Here is a 20230-nt window from a genome sequence, read left to right on the forward strand (position 1 = left end):
TGAAATGGTATGATCTGACCAGCAAATCACATCAACTCACAGTGAACTCATCTTGAATTGAACATTAGTCGTTAGAGATACAAAGTCCTCGGTCTTCCTATGAATTTTGTTTACAGTTATGGCCATGACATGAAGTGTTTTTTAAACTAAATCACCCATAATCTGTAAACAGCTGATAGTTATTTCCGGCTTTTTTTACGAAACAAATACACATGTAATCTTATTCTCTGCGTATGAAACTTCGTCTGCCATCCAGTACACAAATACCATTGAATTTGTAAATCATCATACCTAGTGATGTTTTATAAAAAAAATTCATGTTTACACAGACCAAATTTGCAAACAGCAAAACAAGCACACAACTATAGCCGCCATGACCATAACATATAACATGAGCTGCGCTCAGTAACGTCACATCAATCAACACATCAATAACATCCATACAGGATGTCGACAGGCCAATCAGATACCTAGATTCTTTAATGAGTAATAATATAGTAATGATATAGTGGACACAATATCGCATAAGCCCCACTACAGTTGCAGGCAGTTATTGAACATAGACTTGTGACTAGAGTTGCTTCCCTTTCCAGCAATTTAAACAAGCTCCTTCCAAACGTGACACCTTCGTTACATTTGGCCGCAAACCCTAAATGTAGTAACATTTATACTTTCGTTTATGTCTTTGGGAATGCCATCATATTTTATTGTGAACAGGTTTACGACTGATCACATTTTCCATATGAATTTACTTTGTTGTTTGTAAAATCAGACTTGTTCGAGATTGCAGACTAACGGAAAATCAACCACGTCTCCCTTACATTCGTACTATATCAATTACATGATAGTTTTAATGAAATAGAAATTCAAATTGACAAACAAAGAAAAGTAATTTAGCAGCGGTAAGTGTATTCGGCGCCGCGACAGTTGTCACTTGTTTGTAAACACAACGGTCATTCGGTTGCGAGTTCAAATTCGCGCAAGGTCGGTCTGACGTGACCCGTAATGGGATGTCCTCAGATCTTTGTTTAGCGATAGCCAGAACTAAGATTTGATTTTAATGAGAATGCTCATAGTATATTCGTTGCACTCTAGTATAGAGTCACTGATGAAGATAAGATGTAACCATGGAGACAATGGATGAGTTGGACTAGGTATTGTGATTTGGTCCAAATGGAAGACAGATCGGAATCCAACACAAATCTGGAGTGTATTTTGGCAGTTTTCACAAGTTTTGGATTTCCACACCCTTGAAGTGACCTACTATTGGCGTGAGTGAGTTGGGTTTCACGCCGCTTTTAACAGTATTCCAGTTATATCACGGCATGTCAGCTTAATGTGGGAGAAAAGCCCGAAGTGATGCAGGCCTCAGAGGTTTACCACTTCGGTGAAACCCACGAGCACGGGTATGTTGCTGACAAACCTAGAAACATAATCGGGGGTGAACCGGGATTCGAACCCACAATCATAGGTTTCTGGCGTGCCCAAGGGCCGCAACTCTGCACAGCGAATCGCTGTGCCTTAGACGACTGGGCCACCCGTGCCCCCGACATACTACTGGAAATAAAATTTCTTCCTGTTCAGTGTGGGGTTGGATGGGGTGGTGTGTGTTCCTGCTGTAAAATTTGCATCAAGGGACACCCTAAAGCTTCTGCTTTTAACATCAATGTTATCACTTTACCACTGGGACTTAATTCCGAACACAGCTTTGGAAAATTAACACAAAGAAAACAATGTTCCAACTATTCACTGTTATCGTTTTTCCTTAATTCACTATTGAAAAGAGCCAAAATTTGTTTTGGCTGATAGAAACCACAATATTTCATGACACACAGATTGAGACATTACATAGCTACAACTAACATTAAAATAAAGTGAAAATACAACTGTCAATGAAGCCGGTTGTCTTGACAACAGAGATGCAGACATTTTCCATCTGCTCTTCGGTTAACTCTTCTTTTCCTTCCTCCATAGTTTTTGTTTAAATCACAAGGTCATCATCCTTATTCAAAGTCTTCAAATCAAGGTTTGAATGGTTGGAATCCATCTCCTTCATCATTTTTGTAACCCGCTGATGAAACAAATCTTTTGCATACTGATATAAGTATATATCATTTCTGTTTAATTCAATAATTCGATCAATAACTGCCTTGGACAGGCCACTCTGGCTACTCCTGGTTGACATCCACTGGACGAAGTCGTCAGCAAACTCTAATCCAAAGGTGTGTTCAAACAACTTCTGAGTCAAATTCTGGACCTCGGTCAAGCCGAAAAAGGCCAATTTGCGTAGATTTTCTTTTGCACTTGCTAAAATTCTGGCATTCCGCTCCTCTGTCGACATTCCGGTCGTATTATAGCAGTTGACCAGGGTTAAATTGGCCAGCATTCGAGACTGGCGATTTATGGCCAGGTTATGCGGGCAGTTCATGAACTCGTCTATTGACACGTTTTTCCAGTCAACTGTGTCAAAACAGAACGGCACCTCTTCCAGTGTAGCAGATCTTTTGTTGCAGGCTAGCGTGGCCGTCTTCCACGTCGCACCCCGGCGGACATGCATCCATTCGCTCAGGAATCTCTTCACCGGGTTTCGAAGGATTGTGATGTACAGATATCTGAAAAAAAGATTATACAGAAATGAATGAGATTTCCCATTTTCACAATTCAGGCAAAAACACTTGTGTTTACCAAACACATTACCTTGCTTGTGACCCTGACAAACATCTCGAACTAGTCTAACAGTCCCTGAACCACATTATTATCCATTCCGTCCAGCCGTTACTGTAATGCTGTCAATGAGGATGAGTGTTGTCCAGGCAAGACCGGAAGTTGGTAGGTATAGTATTGATACATACACGTGATCACGTGATCGCGAGAATTTCATGTTGACATAGAATCGTCAAACAAAAACAAATATGACTTTTAACGAGTCAAAGTATGTCATTTATGATATGATATATGTATCCATTCTCTGTCAACTAAAGTTTGTTTCAAGGCGTCAATAGCGGTATTCTGACCGTGGTTGCTGTTAATAACGGTGAGTTGTGCGATCTTCCGATTGCTTCACACACGATTTCGCCGAAATTAATAAAAACAATATTATAAGGAATTTTGAATAAAATCAATGAAATAAGTTACAAACATAAGTCCAGATATACAAAGAACACTTTTTATAGCCAGACAGTGTAATTACATAATTATTTTGCGTACTTCAGTATGGATTTTTTGACATGGTATTCCCGGTGTTTCGTGCTCACGGTAATGTCTTTCCATGGGGGGAAAAAAACATCCAAACTCATAATTTGTGTATAATGCGCACCCCCTTCTACACAGCTGGTTTTTTTTCAAAAAAAAGTGCGCACTATACTCAAGAAAATACGGTAAGTGAATATTAGGTGACTAGATATTTATCTCTGTAACTGTTATACATTTGACAAACTGAAAATGTTTTTAATCTTACACAACGTTGATATTTTACTGTAGAATGACAATAACAAAGAAATCAATCTTCTGTCTCTACTTGATGAAGGGGTGAAATGGGGTTAAATGTCACATTCAAGATTATTGCACTCATATAGTGAGTGAGTATGGTTTTACGCCGCTTTTAGCAATATTCCAGCAATATCATGGCGGGGGACACCAGAAATGGGCTTCACACATTGTACCCATGTCGGGAATCGAACCTGGGTCTTCGGCGTGATGAGCTAACGCTTTTACCACTAGGCTAGACGACTGCCCTGCACCGATATAGCTGTTTGTACTATTACGTGTGTGGTGTGGCGTGGCGTGGCGTGGCGTGGCGTGGCGTGTATGTGTGTTTCTGCTTGTACCATGCCACAGTTTAACATAAATACCCCACTGAGGAACATTACACTGACTCTGGGTGTGACATGTTCCATTTTGTCAGAACATGATCTGTGAAATGGTCGATAACTCACATTTTGTTTGTTTGTTTGTTTGCTTGTTGTTTAATGCCCCACTCAGCAATATTCCAGCTATATGATGGCGGTCTGTAAATAATCGAGTCTGGACCAGACGATCCAGTGATTGACAACATGAACATCGATTCGTGGAATAGGTCTTCAGCAACCCATGATTACGCAAAAGGTGACTATGCTTGTTGTAGGAGGCGACGGACGGGATCGGGTGGTCAGGCTAGTTGATTTGGTCGATGCATGTCATCGTATTCCAATTGTGTGGATTGATGCTCATGATGTCAATCACGGGACTGTCTGGTTCCGACTCGATTATTCACAAACGGACGTCATATAGCTAGAATATTGCTGCGAGTATCTTGGACAGATTTCCCGAGGCAAGAGAGTTAACTGATTTTAAAAGGCCAGTTTCCACCTTGCCGAACTAGGCTGGAATTCCTGGGATCGATTGTAGCGCCACCAGTGGCTAAGTTATGTCCCTTCTATGCCTCTCCTATGGACCAATCAGATTCCACCTCTCTTATCACTTGCATTTGCTTCAAACAAAATGGCAGCGCCCAATCAAGATGATCTGCTCGATAATCAAGATCCATGGGCGGATACAGAGTAAAAACATGAATAGATTTAGAAAATATCTGTTGACAACAAGTTAGCTGTGCACATGTTTTGCTAACCCTGCAGTCGACCGAAATCTGCATGACACTTTACGAACCGGATTTCGATTTCGGTTCGCGATTTTGATTGGACTATGCATAGACTCGTTAGTCCAGCCAAATGTAACGCCATAATACCAGCCTAGTTCGGCAAGTGTGGAGTGAGTGAGTGAGTATGGTTTTACGCCGCTTTTAGCAATATTCCAGCAATATCTCGGCTTGCTGTCCCAAGTGTGTCCATGTTGCTGGGACGAGTTAAAATTTACTACCAGGTACTCACCCCCCTATAACCCAACCCTACCCGGGTACCCCCCCCCCCCCCCCTCCCCCCTCCCTATTACCCGACCCTACCCGGGTACCCTCCCACCTATTACCCGACCCTACCCGGGTACCCAACCCCCTATTACCCGACCCTAACCGGGTACCCAACCCCCTATTACCCGACCCTACCCGGGTACCCAACCCCCTATTACCCGACCCTACCCAACCCCCTATTACCCGACCCTAACCGGGTACCCAACCCCCTATTACCCGAACCTACCCAACCCCCTATTACCCGACCCTAACCGGGTACCCAACCCCCTATTAGCCGACCCTACCCGGGTACCCAACCCCCTATTACCCGACCCTACCCGGGTACCCAACCCCCTATTAGCCGACCCTACCCGGGTACCCAACCCCCTATTACCCGACCCTACCCGGGTACCCAACCCCCTATTACCCGACCCTAACCGGGTACCCAACCCCCTATTACCCGACCCTACCCCTCAAATTTCAAGATACTAAGTTAACATCCTAAGATGTAAACATATGTTAATAAGTGAATAATCTTGAAATATCAAGATCCTACGGAAGTGTTTTACATGTTTTAGGGACATTTGTTTTTTTCAGTTTTTTCGATACTATCTTGAAATTTCAAGATACTAAGTTGAAATTTTAAGATAGTATTTTGAAATTTCAACTTCTATATCTCGAAATTTCAAGATAGTATCGAAAAAAATAAAAAAGCAAATGGCCCTAAAAGGCTTCCGTACAATACTGTGATGCTTGTCAAAGTTACAATAAGCAAGATGTATTCTTTATTCACAGCGGCCTGGCAGGTCAGCCTCGGGGTTGACATGGTTAAGGCGTTCGATTCCCCACATGGGTGCAATGTGTGCATTTTGCTTTCTCGGACGATCGATATCCAATTTTTTTATGGTCAATAATTACCGGGGTAAGTACAGATGAAAAAAGTATTCAAATAACTATTGCTATCAACGATATTTTAGTATTTGTGATTAAATTTATCTGTCTTGTTTTTAAAAAAATCTTTAGTTTAAAAAACAACTTTTCCTGTGAGGTCACGTGATTACCAAATATGGGTTAATAGTCTCAATCCAAATGTTACAACGCGTACACTTGAGCAGACTTATGAATATAACTCATGAATATTAATTAGACCATTCACTACGTTAACAGATCGTTATTATAACAGAAACAAACGTATGTTTTCCATGTAAATCTAAAATGATATTATTTGTTATAAATTACCGGTGAATTAAACAATATAAATTGAAAAAATTCATAATTCATCATATTATGAATACGTAAACTTGTAATGTGTGTGAAAAGTCGTACTAAAATACACTATTTGAAGGGGGCGTGGCCTAAATGCAAATGTCCAATTGGGATTTTAAATTTTCCGGACCCCTGGTGTGAAGCCCATGTCTTGTGCCCCCACCGTGATAATGCTGGAATATTGCTAAACGTGGCGTAAAACCATACTCACTCACTCACTCATTATCCACTGCAGTAGAGTCAGTGATTCTGACACAAAAAGCTGTATACAGATCAATGACTTGGACCAAGAAATGTAAAAAGTCAATGGCAAGAGTCAATAAGTCAAATCAACAGAAATGGTGAATCAACCATAACAATAAACCGATGTAATACCGTTCGTGATTGGATGAATGAATACAATCTGGCCAATGAATGTTGCCATAAGAAAAGCACTTGGCTAAGTCACTATAGCACCTGACCGCAGTTCCCTTTGATACAGAAAGCATGATTCAAAAACACACCCTGCTCAGAATTTCAATTACATTTTGATCACAGTGCCTTGTTTTATTGAATCAATATTGAAGTAGGACTAACCCTTACTACTTACTTTTATATCATGAAATTATGAAATTATGAAACTTGTGAGGCCTTGCTTTAGGGGCCGTCACACCATGACATTCTGGTCAACGTTCTCTGAACATTTCAATCGTTCAATTTTTGAACGTGTGATTAAGGTGTGCCTAACGCATGACGTGTGTGTGTCTAACGCACGAGAAGCGTGTAACAGCGACCAAGTAAGATACCCCTGAAAACCATTAGCGTGTGCTAACGTGCCACTGGCGCGCGACGAACGATTTGTCAACGTTAGACGAGCGTGTTGAGCGTGTGACTAACGTGTGAATAACAACAGAATAGCGTCTTGCTGGCATGTTATTTTTACGGTCAAACGGGTACAAAACGTGTGTGCTAGGGGACCGTTCAGCGGTCGTTGACAGGTCGCCAGTGAGTCGTTCAATGCAAAGCAAACGATTAGTAACAACCAAGTAACGCTAGAGTAACGACTGACTAACGATAGCCGAACGCGTGCAACGCTCGGCGAACGTTAGTAAAACGTTCCACAAACGTTCTTAAACGTTCTTCAGCGTTTAAAATTAAACGTTGAAGAACGCTGGTCTCAGTGAGAACTTTTGTGCATGTTCAAAACTTTATTTCCGGACCAGCGTTCTCCGCCGATTCCCGGCAATCACCGACGTTCACTAGCGTTCACACAACGCTCTTCTGGCGCTATCCCAGCGACCATGGGCGACTACCAACGTTTCCTCGAACGTCATAGAACGCTGACCAGAACGTCATGGTGTGACGGCCCCATTAGCATCTCTATCAGTCCAAAGTCTGACTCCTAAACAAACCATCGGTCAAATTGAAATTTGATTGGTGTATGACCGGTGACCGACAGCCTTCTGAAACTGTGCGAGTACATTTGTGTATGGGTGTTTCTTCAGTACTGGTAAACAAGGTGAGGTGAAATGGGGTTTAACGTATCGTCTAAGATTATTGCACTTATATAGCAACATGCATGCACGTGTGTGTGTGTGGTGATGGGGGGGGGGGGGGGGGGGGGGGGTAGGGGGGGTCGGACTGCTTGTACTACAGTCTGGACTTATTCCGAATTTATAGTACTGGCCCACTGAGATACCATCCACAGTTCAACATGAATAGTCAGTATACTGACTCGAACCCTGGACCTTCTGCTCTCCGGGTGAATGCTTTACCACCACACCAGATCACATAGGCGGTCTTACAGGTAAATGAGTGAGTGAGTGAGTATGGTTTTACGCCGCTTTTAGCAATATTCCAGCAATATCATGGCGGGGGACACCAGAAATGGGCTTCTCACAGTTTACCCATGTCGGGAATCGAACCTTGGGTCATCGGCGTGATGAGCAAACGCTTTAACCACTTGGCTATCCGACTGCCCCAACAGGTAAATGAAGTCAGACATGTGCACATATTTTTATATATCAGTCATTGTTAGTCAAATTAACCACATTGAGAATAAAATATAAACATTATCAGTGATAGAACCTAACACTTTTGACCCATGCACTAGTCCTAATAATGATAACATATAGCAAAACTCTTAAACACATGTTAAAATGGCAAATTTCTACACGTCCTTATCATACCTTAACTATCAGTCAGTACGGCAAGGACGATAGGACTGACCCTGATTATTTACTGTTTAAATGTACGTCAGGAAGTGCTTTAAGGATATCACCACATGGGCCATTATGGTCTTGAACTATTTTGAGACATAACTGAGATTGCTTAGATGACAATGATTTGAGAAATATATTTCAGTACTGAAATGACATTAAAATCAACTTCACTTCACTAAAACTGTCACGAAATTGCAAACAAATATACACGTTTTCTTAAATCTGTTACGCATGTTATTATGGTTACAAGAGACCCATTTGACTCATGGGACACATGGTCCTACAACAAGTCTTAAGTATAAAAATTAGTGATGTTTCTCAAATAATTTTGAAACAAGATATCCCCAAAAGCTTTAAATGCCTTAATCTGAAATGTTATCATGACACTTGGAACGCCTTCAAAAGACCACCTGGCTCAACTGATGAGGGAGGACACTTCATCTTTTTAACAGCTGTTGTGAGCAGATGATGAAGGGGAAGCGATTGATGAACTTTGCAGCAGCTAAAGATGCGGAGTGCACATTATATATGTATACGCAGCAATCGCTTGGGTTTGAAATTTTAGGGATGCTCTGTTATAAATGTTCAAATTTAGTTATTTGTTCAATGAGAGGAAATAATGCAGTCTACTGCCTATCATATGCTTATTCCATGGTCAGGCCTCAAAGTTGTGCCTAAAACAGTCGCCAATGCGACCTAAATTTCAATTTGTGTACAGAGGTAGCCAAATGACTACCGTAATAAATATCTTGTGGCGACTAAATTCTATTGCTACACATAGACTCAAAAATAAACATGTCTGCTACTACTTCTACTCGCAAAAAATTCTCCTAAAGTCAGCAAAGAACCGAAATACATAAATATTTATATAATAGTATTTTAATTTAGTTGATAGTTTATTGGATAAGCAAGGATATACCTATATAACCGTCTAACATATATTGCATCATTGTTCGAGTCACAAATAATAAAACTCAAGTACAGTTTCCACTAATATACAATAATAGTTATTTGATCAAAGATAATTTCAAATACCTTTTGGCTACCTACACTATTGGCTTGACTTCTTAATTTTACCACTGGCTACCTGGAAAAAATACTTGTAGCCATATGGCTACTTGCTAAAAATATAAACTTTGAGGAGATGTGTTAACTTAAAGCTTCTATCATGTGTCCATTAGTCTGTGTTTGATCTGAATAGAATCTTATTCACCAAGGGAAATGACTCATTTTCCTGCCTAACTGAATGTTTGAGGTGTGGTGAAATGGGGTTCAAAGTCACATTCAAGATGATTGCACTAATATAATTATGTGCATGCATGTGTATGTGTATCTGTGTGTCTGTTGCTGCTTCTACTAGTCAAGACTACCATATTCGACGTAATAAGCGTCCCGCTCTAATAAGCACCCACGGCGATATTTGCTAATATATTGGCTAGTGAACAATCCCAATTAGCACCCCTTCCGATTGATCAATGCACACAAGACTTATTTGTGTATAAAAAGCACTCGAGTGTTAGATGCACCCTTAATTATGGGCAATTAAATTCTGGAAAAATATATCTGTCGTATATAAACATTTCAGACTGTAAGCATAAACCACGAAATTTATCTTTCAACTCTGTTTTTTTTTCACCAAAATAATATTCTAATAAGAGCCCCCTATTTCTAATTTTGAGAGCGCCCTGGGCGCTTGTTACGTCAAATACGGTAATGCTCATTTTATAGTGCTACTGCTAGCTCACTGAGATTCCATATCACAGTTTAACATGGATACCCCACTCAGACACAGTGTCCGGACTCCAAGGCGACCAGTCCTTGTTTTATTCACTTAATGTCAATCCATCAGCCGAGTCACAGAGCCCGACCAGAAAATAGCTTCTTTTTTCAGCTCTTTTGAACGAATTACCAAGAACCTTAAAGCATGTTTCTTTGTTGTTTATCGCCTCTCAGCAATATTCCAGCTAGAGGATGGCGTTCTGCACTCGAGTGTTAGATGCACCCTTAATTATGAGCAATTCAATTCTGGAAAAACATACCTGTCGTCTATAAACATTTCAGATTGTCAGCATAAACGACGAAATTTCCGATCTTTCAACTCTGTTTTTTTTTTCACCAAAATAATATTCTAATAAGAGCCCCCTATTTCTAATTTTGAGAGCGCCCTGGGCGCTTATTCTGTCGAATACGGTATAAGCAATGTCGTCCTGTTGTTTCTACAGGGCCTTCATCTAGTAGGAGAACCTGCCAGCTGGGAATTTCTCAATAACATTCCTGTCCCAGGGATAATCTATAATATGTCCCTTGCTGGAGGTATTTAACACTGGAATATGTTGGACACAATCTACATAAGGAAATGTGCGGAATGATGTAAAATCAACCGACAAATGTCTTCTTTATATTTCAGTGGATCAAACTCGCCTCCTGCATCTGTGACCTAGTGAGTGAAGCATGGCTACAAACACACTGATCAACCACAATGCTATGATGACTCTCTATTTCAAGTCCATGTACGCCAGATATATTTTACATTCATTTTCTTAGGTTTGTGGAAAGTATGTTTGAAACAATATTGTTATTACATGTTCTTTCAGATTTTCTTTTGTTTATGGGTTGGATACAAACTGACTCTTCAAGGAGAATGTAACCAGGGGAAACTCTTCATGGAGAATGTAACCAGGGGAAACTCTTCATGGAGAATGTAACCAGGGGAAACTCTCCACGGAGAATGTAACCAGGGGAAAGTCTTCACGGAGAATGTAACCAGGGGAAACACTTCACGGAGAATGTAACCAGGGGATACTTTTCACGAAGAATGTAACCAGGGGAAACTCTTCACGGAGAATGTAACCAGGGGAAACGCTTCACGGAGAATGTAACCAGGAGAAACTCTCCACGGAGAATGTAACCAGGGGAAACTCTTCACGGAGAATGTAACCAGGGGAAACTCTTCACGGAGAATGTAACCAGGAGAAACTCTTCAGGATGATTTGAGGAGGATTTAATAATTTACTGCCCTATTCAGCTCTGACAGACTTTCACATCTTGAAACAATATCTCATCCCTTTCAACATGTTCAACAAGTGCTGTATTTGCAGTATTAAGAGCCCCTGACCAACTTCTCGACTTATCTGTAAGGAGTAGGGCTGTGTATTGGCAAAAACATGTATTGCGATATATTGGGAGCTAAAATGTTTGACAGTGATTGACACTGATTGTATATGCAGACCCTATTTCCTACATATGAAAGGAAATATTGCTCTGCATTGTCAGTGGCCACTATTCTGTAGTCCTGAATACAGGGGAGATAGATCTAACAACGTGAGAGAAAAATCCCTTCTGTTTTTTCGCCATTTTGGCAATAAAATTAAAGGGAAAAATCATTTGTAATTGAATTTTAGGTTAAACGATGCAAATATAAACGAAATTCTTGCATTTGTCTATATCCAGAATACACAGTACAAATATTCCAATAAGTATCATTTGAAAAGCTTATTACAATACTGTGAAGTCCTAATCATGTTAATAGGTATCTACAAGTGCCCTGTATTAAGCTCAAAATTTAACCCTTTCTAATCTATGACACATATTTTTACAGAAACCACTGCAGTGTAGCAGGGGAATATAACTGCCTATCAACTATGGTATTATCAACTTTTTTTGGACCCGTGAAGATCCGGGGTAGAATAGGTCTTCAGCAACCCATGTTTGCCATAAAAGGCGACTACGCTTGTCGTAAGAGGCCACTAACAGGATCGGGTGGTCAGGCTCGCTGACTTTTTTTATGTATGTAATTGATCCCAATTGGGTGAATCGATGCTCATGATGTAAATCACTGAATTGTCTGGTCTGGTTTTTACAGACCACCGTCATATAGCTGCAAAAATTGCTGAGTGCAGTGTTAATCAATTCGGTTCCTTGAACACTTCCGCATACAACACATCCCGCCAAATGCCAAATCGTGACAAAATGGCAGGACGCCTTGCATATTTTTCTCTTGGTATTTCCTTACCATAAATGGATCAGAACTGTCATTTTGTTTTATAAGATGCAGTCTGCTAAACAAAAACGAGCAAACACAGTGATGTACTTACATTACTCTAATATTCGACGATGCACAGCAATATCCAGCATGTACTCGTCATCTGGCGAACCAGACGTACAACACGATCCCGTTTTGGTTGGTTGGTTTGTTGTTTAACGCCGCACTCAGCAATATTCCAGCTATATGACGGTGGTCTGTAAATAATCGAGTCTGGACCAGACAATCCAGTGATTAATATCTTGAGCATCGACCCACGCAATTGGGATTGATGACATGCATCAACCAAGTCAGCGAGCCTGACCACCCGATCCCGTTAGTCGCCTTTTATGACAAGCATAGTCACCTTTTACGGCAAGTATGGGTTGCTGAAGACCTATTCTACCCCGGAATCTTCACGGGTCCCCGTTTTGGTTTCAGGTTGAGGAATATGGAGCCGTCTGCCTTTTTGTGCACCCGGTACATATCTGTATTCTGATTTTGGCAAGGGTACATTTGTGTATACAGAAACATAACTGCGATACATATCTGTAGTACCCAGCGTTAGAAATTGGCACTAGTCCTGTGGTTCTTGCCAAACTGCCCAATAGCTAAGGTATCATAAGGGCTAGTAGAAATTTGCCATTTTTAAGTGTTTTGCTATATGTTATCATTATAAGGACTAGTGGACTAAATATGTTAGTTTCTATCACTGAGTACCATGAGACAATGACGATTCAACATTACTTACACATCATTTCGCAGTGTTTAGGTAAACACACAATTAACAAATATTACAGAGTGACGTCTAAAAAATGATCTGTAATCCCCCAATTTCATTTCTGTTTCGACCTATGGCAGAGACCATATATCGGTACATGGTCTCTGCCTATGGCCATAGAATGGTAAGACTTCCGCCATATCCCCCCTCAAAAATATTTAAAACTAAAAGGAATGAAACGCAATGCATACACAACTTTTGGTAGGGGGATACGACGGAAGTCCCTCCCAAAGAATATCAATTAAAACACACAAAATAGTAAAATAAGTAACCTTCTTCTTCTTTTCATTTTTTCTTTCTTATTCATCATTGCATCAACGCAAGCGGTCAGCTCTGTCCAGTCAGGGTGAAGGCCGCACGACCACCCCGTGGAGAAGCGACTGAACAACCAAATCTTCCTGTTCTTCGTATAACAGTCACAATGCTTCTTTTTTCGCTTATAACAGAAGCACGGAGGGTCCACATCAAGATCATCCACCAAATGTTTACCAAATGTCGTTCCACCAGTCTTCTGAATATGAAGGAAAACAAACACATCCTCTTCGGTATTGACGTCTAAATCTCGGACAACGTCCTTTTCACGGAAAGTGTGTCTGTTATAAGCTCCAGCTAGAAATGCATCAAGATCTGATCTATACGCCGGTGTGACGCTCTGGTGTGTGAGAGCGCACGAATTGGAATCAAAACAAAAGTATCCGAAAAAAAGTATGGAAGCGACAACCATCACAAGAAGCGCGAATAGCGCTCCTTTCCACGCTTTCATGGTTAAATGATAGCTAAGAAACATTCATGGCTGTAGGTTTGGTTCCGGTGGGGTGATTTGTACAAAGCTCACTCTACAGAACAACGAATCCTTTCATTCAGAGTGAGAGTCGAATGTTCCATTTCCGCAACTCAGTTCCGTCCGCCATGTTTTTGTATGACCTCATGACCTTTCATAAATGAACTATCAAATGCACAGACAGGAAATAGCTAATGAGGATAATTTGTGTTTTGGTATGTTCGTCGCAGAGCAAAACAATCACGTGGTTGAAATAATTGCAACGATTTAGTATCAAGTGTTTGTTTTCATGGGTAAATGTAAAAGTTGTATCGACATTTTCCGGATCGCAACTATGCACATGCATGTCAGTGGGTGCAGGGAATGTATACAAGAAGGAAGATAGTTTAGAAATAACGATTTACATTCAAGTAATATTAATGACAGTCATGATAATGATTGTCATTATCATCATTACTTATGATGCTTTAAGTTACATTTTCATATTATCTTCAGTACAAAATGTACTTGAGATTTGATAATAATTATTTTTATTACCGTTGAAACCATTAAAACGGTAAAAATTATATTACATTAATACGGTAAAATTTAAATTTTCATATTCAGTTCATGTCTATACAATGAATATTTTAATATGATCTCTGGTTTGGTCTTATGTTATTTCAACCCTTCGTAAAAAAATATTTTATGTGTGATTCTTTCAACGTTTTCACAACCCACACCACTTGGACTAGACTAACATTTAGTCTCTGAAATCTTATATTACACAATATCCTTCTTGACTCTATAAATATTTAAAAAATTCCCTATGCTGATAGAGCTAGCAGCTGGAGCTGGCTAGACTTGCTTTTGTATGCATTTCTAGATTATTATTTTTTCATAAAATAAATATATTCCACGGTCATGGTGCAGGACTACACTTGGACTAAAGGAGGCACATGTAAAATAGATTTAGTTTGTCAATAAACCTATCACGTATACCAGCTAGCTGAATAAATAAATGTATATATTTTTTATCTCATATATTGTGACGTTTTTTTATTCGCACTGCTCAAACGAGTTATTGTATTTCTGAAGAGCGATAATTTTGGAAGATGATCTTTTGCTCCGATGCGATACGTCTCTAAAGATCTGACCGTGGAGGCGACTAACGGGATCGGGTGATCAGGCTCACTGACTTGGTTGATGCATGTCATCGCATCCCAACTGCGTAGACTGATGCTCATGATTTCAATCCCTGGATTGTCTGGTCCAGACTCGATTATTTGCAGACTGCCCTCATGTAGCTGGACTATAAGATTGCTGAGTGCGGCGTTAAACGCACACCATTAAGTATCAAGTGTTATTATTAAACCATGTTTTTATAATATAGAGATATTATTATGATTCTACCAACCGAGTGTCAAATTAGTTATTTTTGTAAACTCCGTATGTCACACACACGCACACACGCACGCACACGCACGCACATGCGAGTGAGTGAGTTTGGTTTTTACGAAGCTGTGAACAGTTTTAGTGACAGAACGGCGAGTCAGTTTGATGTTGGTAGAAAGAGCAAATGTCAAAGGTCGTAATCAAAGTGAAACTGGCATGCGAACCCGCAACCAGCGGATCCTGACGCCACAGAGGGGCGCAACTCTGCAAAGCGAGGTAATTGCTGCACATTAGAACAGTGGGAGATCGTGCTTTTTGTTTTAAAACCCTCTGGATAACGAGTTTGTTTTCTGACGCACATTTTCCTAAAATCGGAATCGGAAAAGTGAATGTTGTTTCGAGAATTGCGCTCACGTGGCACCGGATATACCTCGATCTGGCTATAAAATTACGCAGAAGTTGAGAATATTAAATTTCCTTTTGGATCGTGTAAATTTATCCGGTTTTAAAAAAAGACACTTCTTAGTGTTGTCCGAGAAAAACAGATTTTACACAGTGTAGCATTTTCTCCTATTTTGAGCTATCCATTCGTCTATTCGTTCAAGATATTGGCTAATCACTTTCAGAATATGCATGGGAAGAGAATCGTAGGAAGAATTAGGGAATTTAAAATAGATGCATTGCAATGCTTTGATATTTTCAACAGAAATTGTCAAAGTTACCGTCCTGTGTGACGCCATGACTGACGCAAAATCATGCACAACGACAACGGTATTTATCGGAAATTCTGACTATTTCCGTTTGTTTCAATGAAAATTATAACAACAAACAATCTAATTAAAATCAGACCTCAGTTCTCGCTACCGCTAATATTCTCCACCTCTGTCTAATTTTAAAGCCAGAGGTAGATCAAGTGCCCCGTGAACGCAATTCTCGCACAACCTTCACTTTTGCGATCTTAGGAAAATGTGCCGTCAGAAAAAACCCCTCGGCATCCAGAGGGTAAAGGCCGTTTCACAAAGACCTCTTAGTTTACACTACGTCGTAAAATCACCCTAAATCTACGACAGACCTAGGGCTCTCCTAATGTAGCTACGACCTCGCAAATTCAAACCATCATGGTGACGTATGCATTCCTTTTAGAAATTATAAAAAGAATTATAAACCTCCGGTGACGTCATCCTATTGTTCTCCAGTCGGGTTAAATCTCATAAACAGGGACGTTGTAATGTCCCAGGGATTTTACAGGATATTCAAGTCATATTTGCTGTATAATATAAGGGTAACGCTATTTTTCAGGGCATTATCATTTGCAGAAGCCCGAGGTCTTCCATTGCTTGACGAAGGAGGGCAGTTGAAATGACCGAGGGCTTCTGCAAATGATAATGCCCTGAAAAATAGCGTTACCGTTATTATAGCTATAATGGATGGAATTTGTTATCAAATAAAAAGAAACAACAATATCGGTTTTGAAACATTTACTGCAATCAACACGAATCTCACTGACCTACTTTTACAAATATGGAAACGTCATAGAACAAACCAGATGACGTCAATATTCAACGTGACGTCACCTATCCCAATTCTATGACGTCACATAACAACGGGCGTGATAATGGCCCGTCGTCAAGCAATATGAGGGCATTATCAAGTTACAGTGGCCCGCTCATTTCTGATAACATGCGGGCGGTTTAATGATAATTCTATCCATTTTAGCTATAATGTGTTATAATATCCCAGGGATTCTATATACTGTCCTGAGTATTTTATTAATATAACTTCCGTTCAGATTGTAACATGTAATGAAATGTAAGATCAAATAACAAATATTTTCTTTATATTCCCGAGGATCGAACACGCAAGCTTCGTATCTGTACCACAAGGCTACAGAGGTGTTGATAAGCCTCACTGGTTTTTAGAATGTCCTTTTCAAGATCCGTACGCCAGCAACATATATTTTACGCCCGTTTCCTAAGGTTCATGGAAAGTATGTTCGAAAGATAAAAATGTTTATAAATGTTGTTTAAAGTTTCTTTTCTCGGTTTATGTAATGGAATGGTTTGTCCAACTTATAAACCGCTATCCATTAATCTATGTCATTTTTGGAGCTTATATTTACGCGGTATACGGGTCGCAAATAAGCGCGGTATAACGAGACACGCTTTATAACAGTTGTTATCGCGGGCCGCTGCGCGGACTGCACGTGCAGAAGAGGGCTCTACGTGCAGAAAGAACCGCGTGCGTCGTACCACATGGCATTGTGTCGTTGACTGTTCACAAGAGAGGATCTCTGACGATGACGCGGAACCTTGTTCGGTACCCACAGATCCCGTTAACGTGGTCCAGTCAGTTTCTAACGCTGATGGGAAATCAATTGCCCTCACATTCAACTTCAATTAAATGTAAACATGCCGAAATAAAGTTTTCGTTATGTTCTTGACAATTTTATTAGAAAGTTTTTTCAAGTGCATTTTAGAGAAACTACAAATGCCATCCAGCAATCGGGATTTCACGACAGGTTTTACAATTGCTCCCCAGGTTTTACAATTGCAATTGTAAAACCTTGGGAGCAATTGTAAAACCTGAGGAGCAATTGTAAAACCTGCTGAGTGGTCTTACTACAAAAGAAAGGTCGTCTGGGAGATGGTTACAACACCATGATAGGTTTATAAAAGTAAGATAAAACACATCCCCTCGGATTGTTATGATATTTAAAACCCTTTCCCTCGGGATGCGGGTTTTAAATATCATAACAACCCTCTGACGTATATTATTTTATACATAGTATCAGCAGAGGACGTGTTTTCAGGGACAGAAGCCGGGCATTAGATGTTTTAGATGATATTGATTTGAGTTCGCGATATCGTTTCCCGAGACATGTCATCATTGAACTGGTTAAACGAGTTGATGAACAACTGTCTCGACCGACTCAGCGTTCACGTGCACTATCTACACAGGTCCATGTGTTGTGTACCTTGAGATTCTTTGCTATAGAGGGCCTTTACAGCGAGATCGGCGACATTCACGGAGTTAGCAAGTCATGGCGGGAATCGAACCTGGGTCCTCGGCGTGACGAGAGAACGCTTGAACCAGTAGGCTACCCGACCGCCCCCGTCATAATGAAAAACGCCATGCAGACTGAGTGATGTCAAATATTATGCTCATGGCTGACTAATGCATCAGGCGGTATGGTCTGTCTGTACTTGCCGTAAAAGGCGACTATGCTTGTCGTAAGAGGCGACTAACGGGATCGGGTGGTCAGATTCAACCAACCAACAAACCAACCAACTGTACTTGCCAACCTCACAATGAAAGTATCAGCTGGAGTATCACTGCCTTGAAAAGTAGACCCGTGAAGATTCCGGGGTAGAATAGGTCTTCAGTAACCCATGCTTGCCGTAAAAGGTGACTATGCTTGTCGTAAAAGGCCACTAACGGGATCGGGTGGTCAGGCTCGCTGACTTGGTTGATGCATGTCATCGATCCCAATTGCGGGGATCGATGCTCATGATATCAATCACTGGATTGTCTGGTCCAGACTCGATTATTTACAGACCGCCGTCGTATAGCTGTAATATTGCTGAGTGCGGCGTTAAACAAAAAAAACAACCAACCAACCTTGAACAGTATTTCAGTATTTATATCACAGCGTGTTTTTTATTTAAATTTAAATTGATGCAAATCACGCTTTTGAAACACTTGGGCACAGATATTTGGGGGACAAAACAATAATGATGATCACAACTAATTTAGGATTCGAACCAGCAACCACGGGGCCTTACAGTGCACAGCGAATCGTATAATGTCGTGACCACCCCCTGCCCCCTGATATCATAAGCTAGTATTACCCTTAGGGTAAGTGAGTGAGTGAGTGAGTATGGTTTTACGCCGCTTTTAGCAATATTCCAGCAATATCACGGCGGGGAACACCAGAAATGGGCTTCACACATTGTACATGTCGGGAATCGACGCGGGTCTTCGGCGTGACGAGCGAACGCTTTAACCACTAGGCTACCCGACCGCCCCCTAAGGGTAAGAACCGAGTTAATAAAAATCGTATGTGAACTAGTACATATATCACTTCAAGGACTGACATTATCTGGATGTCATTGTTGACGTCATCCGAATCTTTTTGTGACTTATAGCTAAAATGGATAGAATTATCATTAAACCGCCCGCGTGTTACCAAAAATGAGCGGGCCACTGTAATTTGATAATGCCCTCATATTTCTTGACGACGGGCCATTATCACGCCCGTTGTTAGGTGACGTCATAGAATAGGGATAGGTGACGTCACGTTCAATAATGACGTCATCTGGTTTGTTCTATGACGTATACATATTTGTAAAAGTGGGTCAGTGACATTCGTGTTGATTGCAGTAAATGTTTGAAAACCGATATTGTTGTTTCTTTTTATTTGATAACAAATTCCATTCGTTTTAGGTATAATAACGGTAACGCTATTTTTATGATCAGAATGACGTCAAAGCTGAAAATTGTTGACGTGCTTTGACAATTGTGGAAATAATGTTTTTTAAAGAAATTATTACACTCGCATGTGTCTCATACTGATTTTATATAAAACTCGTGCAAGAATTCAAGTATTACCCTCGCAACCTTCACAAGAATTCTGAAACTCGTTTCGTAAAATCACTAGGACACCAATGCTCAACATAGTTTTTGGCGGCGCCGACAATGCAGTAATTGTGATACTTAATGTTTGATGGCGTTGAAAAGCTACCTTACTTTGTATAGACTGTTTACTGGTGTTGCCACGATGCCTCCGATCACCATCGTATGGTGAGGTTGATAAAGTTGTTGACAAAATATCTGAATTGGGGTAGATTGTTGGGTATTGTTGTCATATTCTACGTTGTACAGATTGTTTGGGGTTCTTGGCAAGATATTACGCTGTACGTATTGTTCA

The 20230-nt window shown here is 40.5% G+C and overlaps 1 protein-coding gene across 1 annotated transcript; it reads right to left on the reverse strand.

The window, feature by feature from the left end:
- Positions 1 to 1425: 1425 nt before the first annotated feature.
- On the reverse strand, positions 1426 to 14615 carry LOC124150049 (heparan-sulfate 6-O-sulfotransferase 2-like). Its single transcript, XM_046521937.2, has 2 exons — positions 13421 to 14615; positions 1426 to 2612 (listed from the first exon to the last, which is right to left on the reverse strand). The coding sequence occupies exons 1-2, from the start codon at positions 13933 to 13935 to the stop codon at positions 1982 to 1984; spliced, it is 1146 nt and encodes a 381-aa protein (XP_046377893.1). The 5' UTR covers positions 13936 to 14615; the 3' UTR covers positions 1426 to 1981.
- Between the last annotated feature and the right edge of the window lie 5615 nt (positions 14616 to 20230).

This window comes from Haliotis rufescens, unplaced genomic scaffold (assembly GCF_023055435.1).
Source record: "Haliotis rufescens isolate VD_foot unplaced genomic scaffold, xgHalRufe1.0.p SCAF_25, whole genome shotgun sequence".
Classification (NCBI taxonomy): domain Eukaryota; kingdom Metazoa; phylum Mollusca; class Gastropoda; order Lepetellida; family Haliotidae; genus Haliotis; species Haliotis rufescens.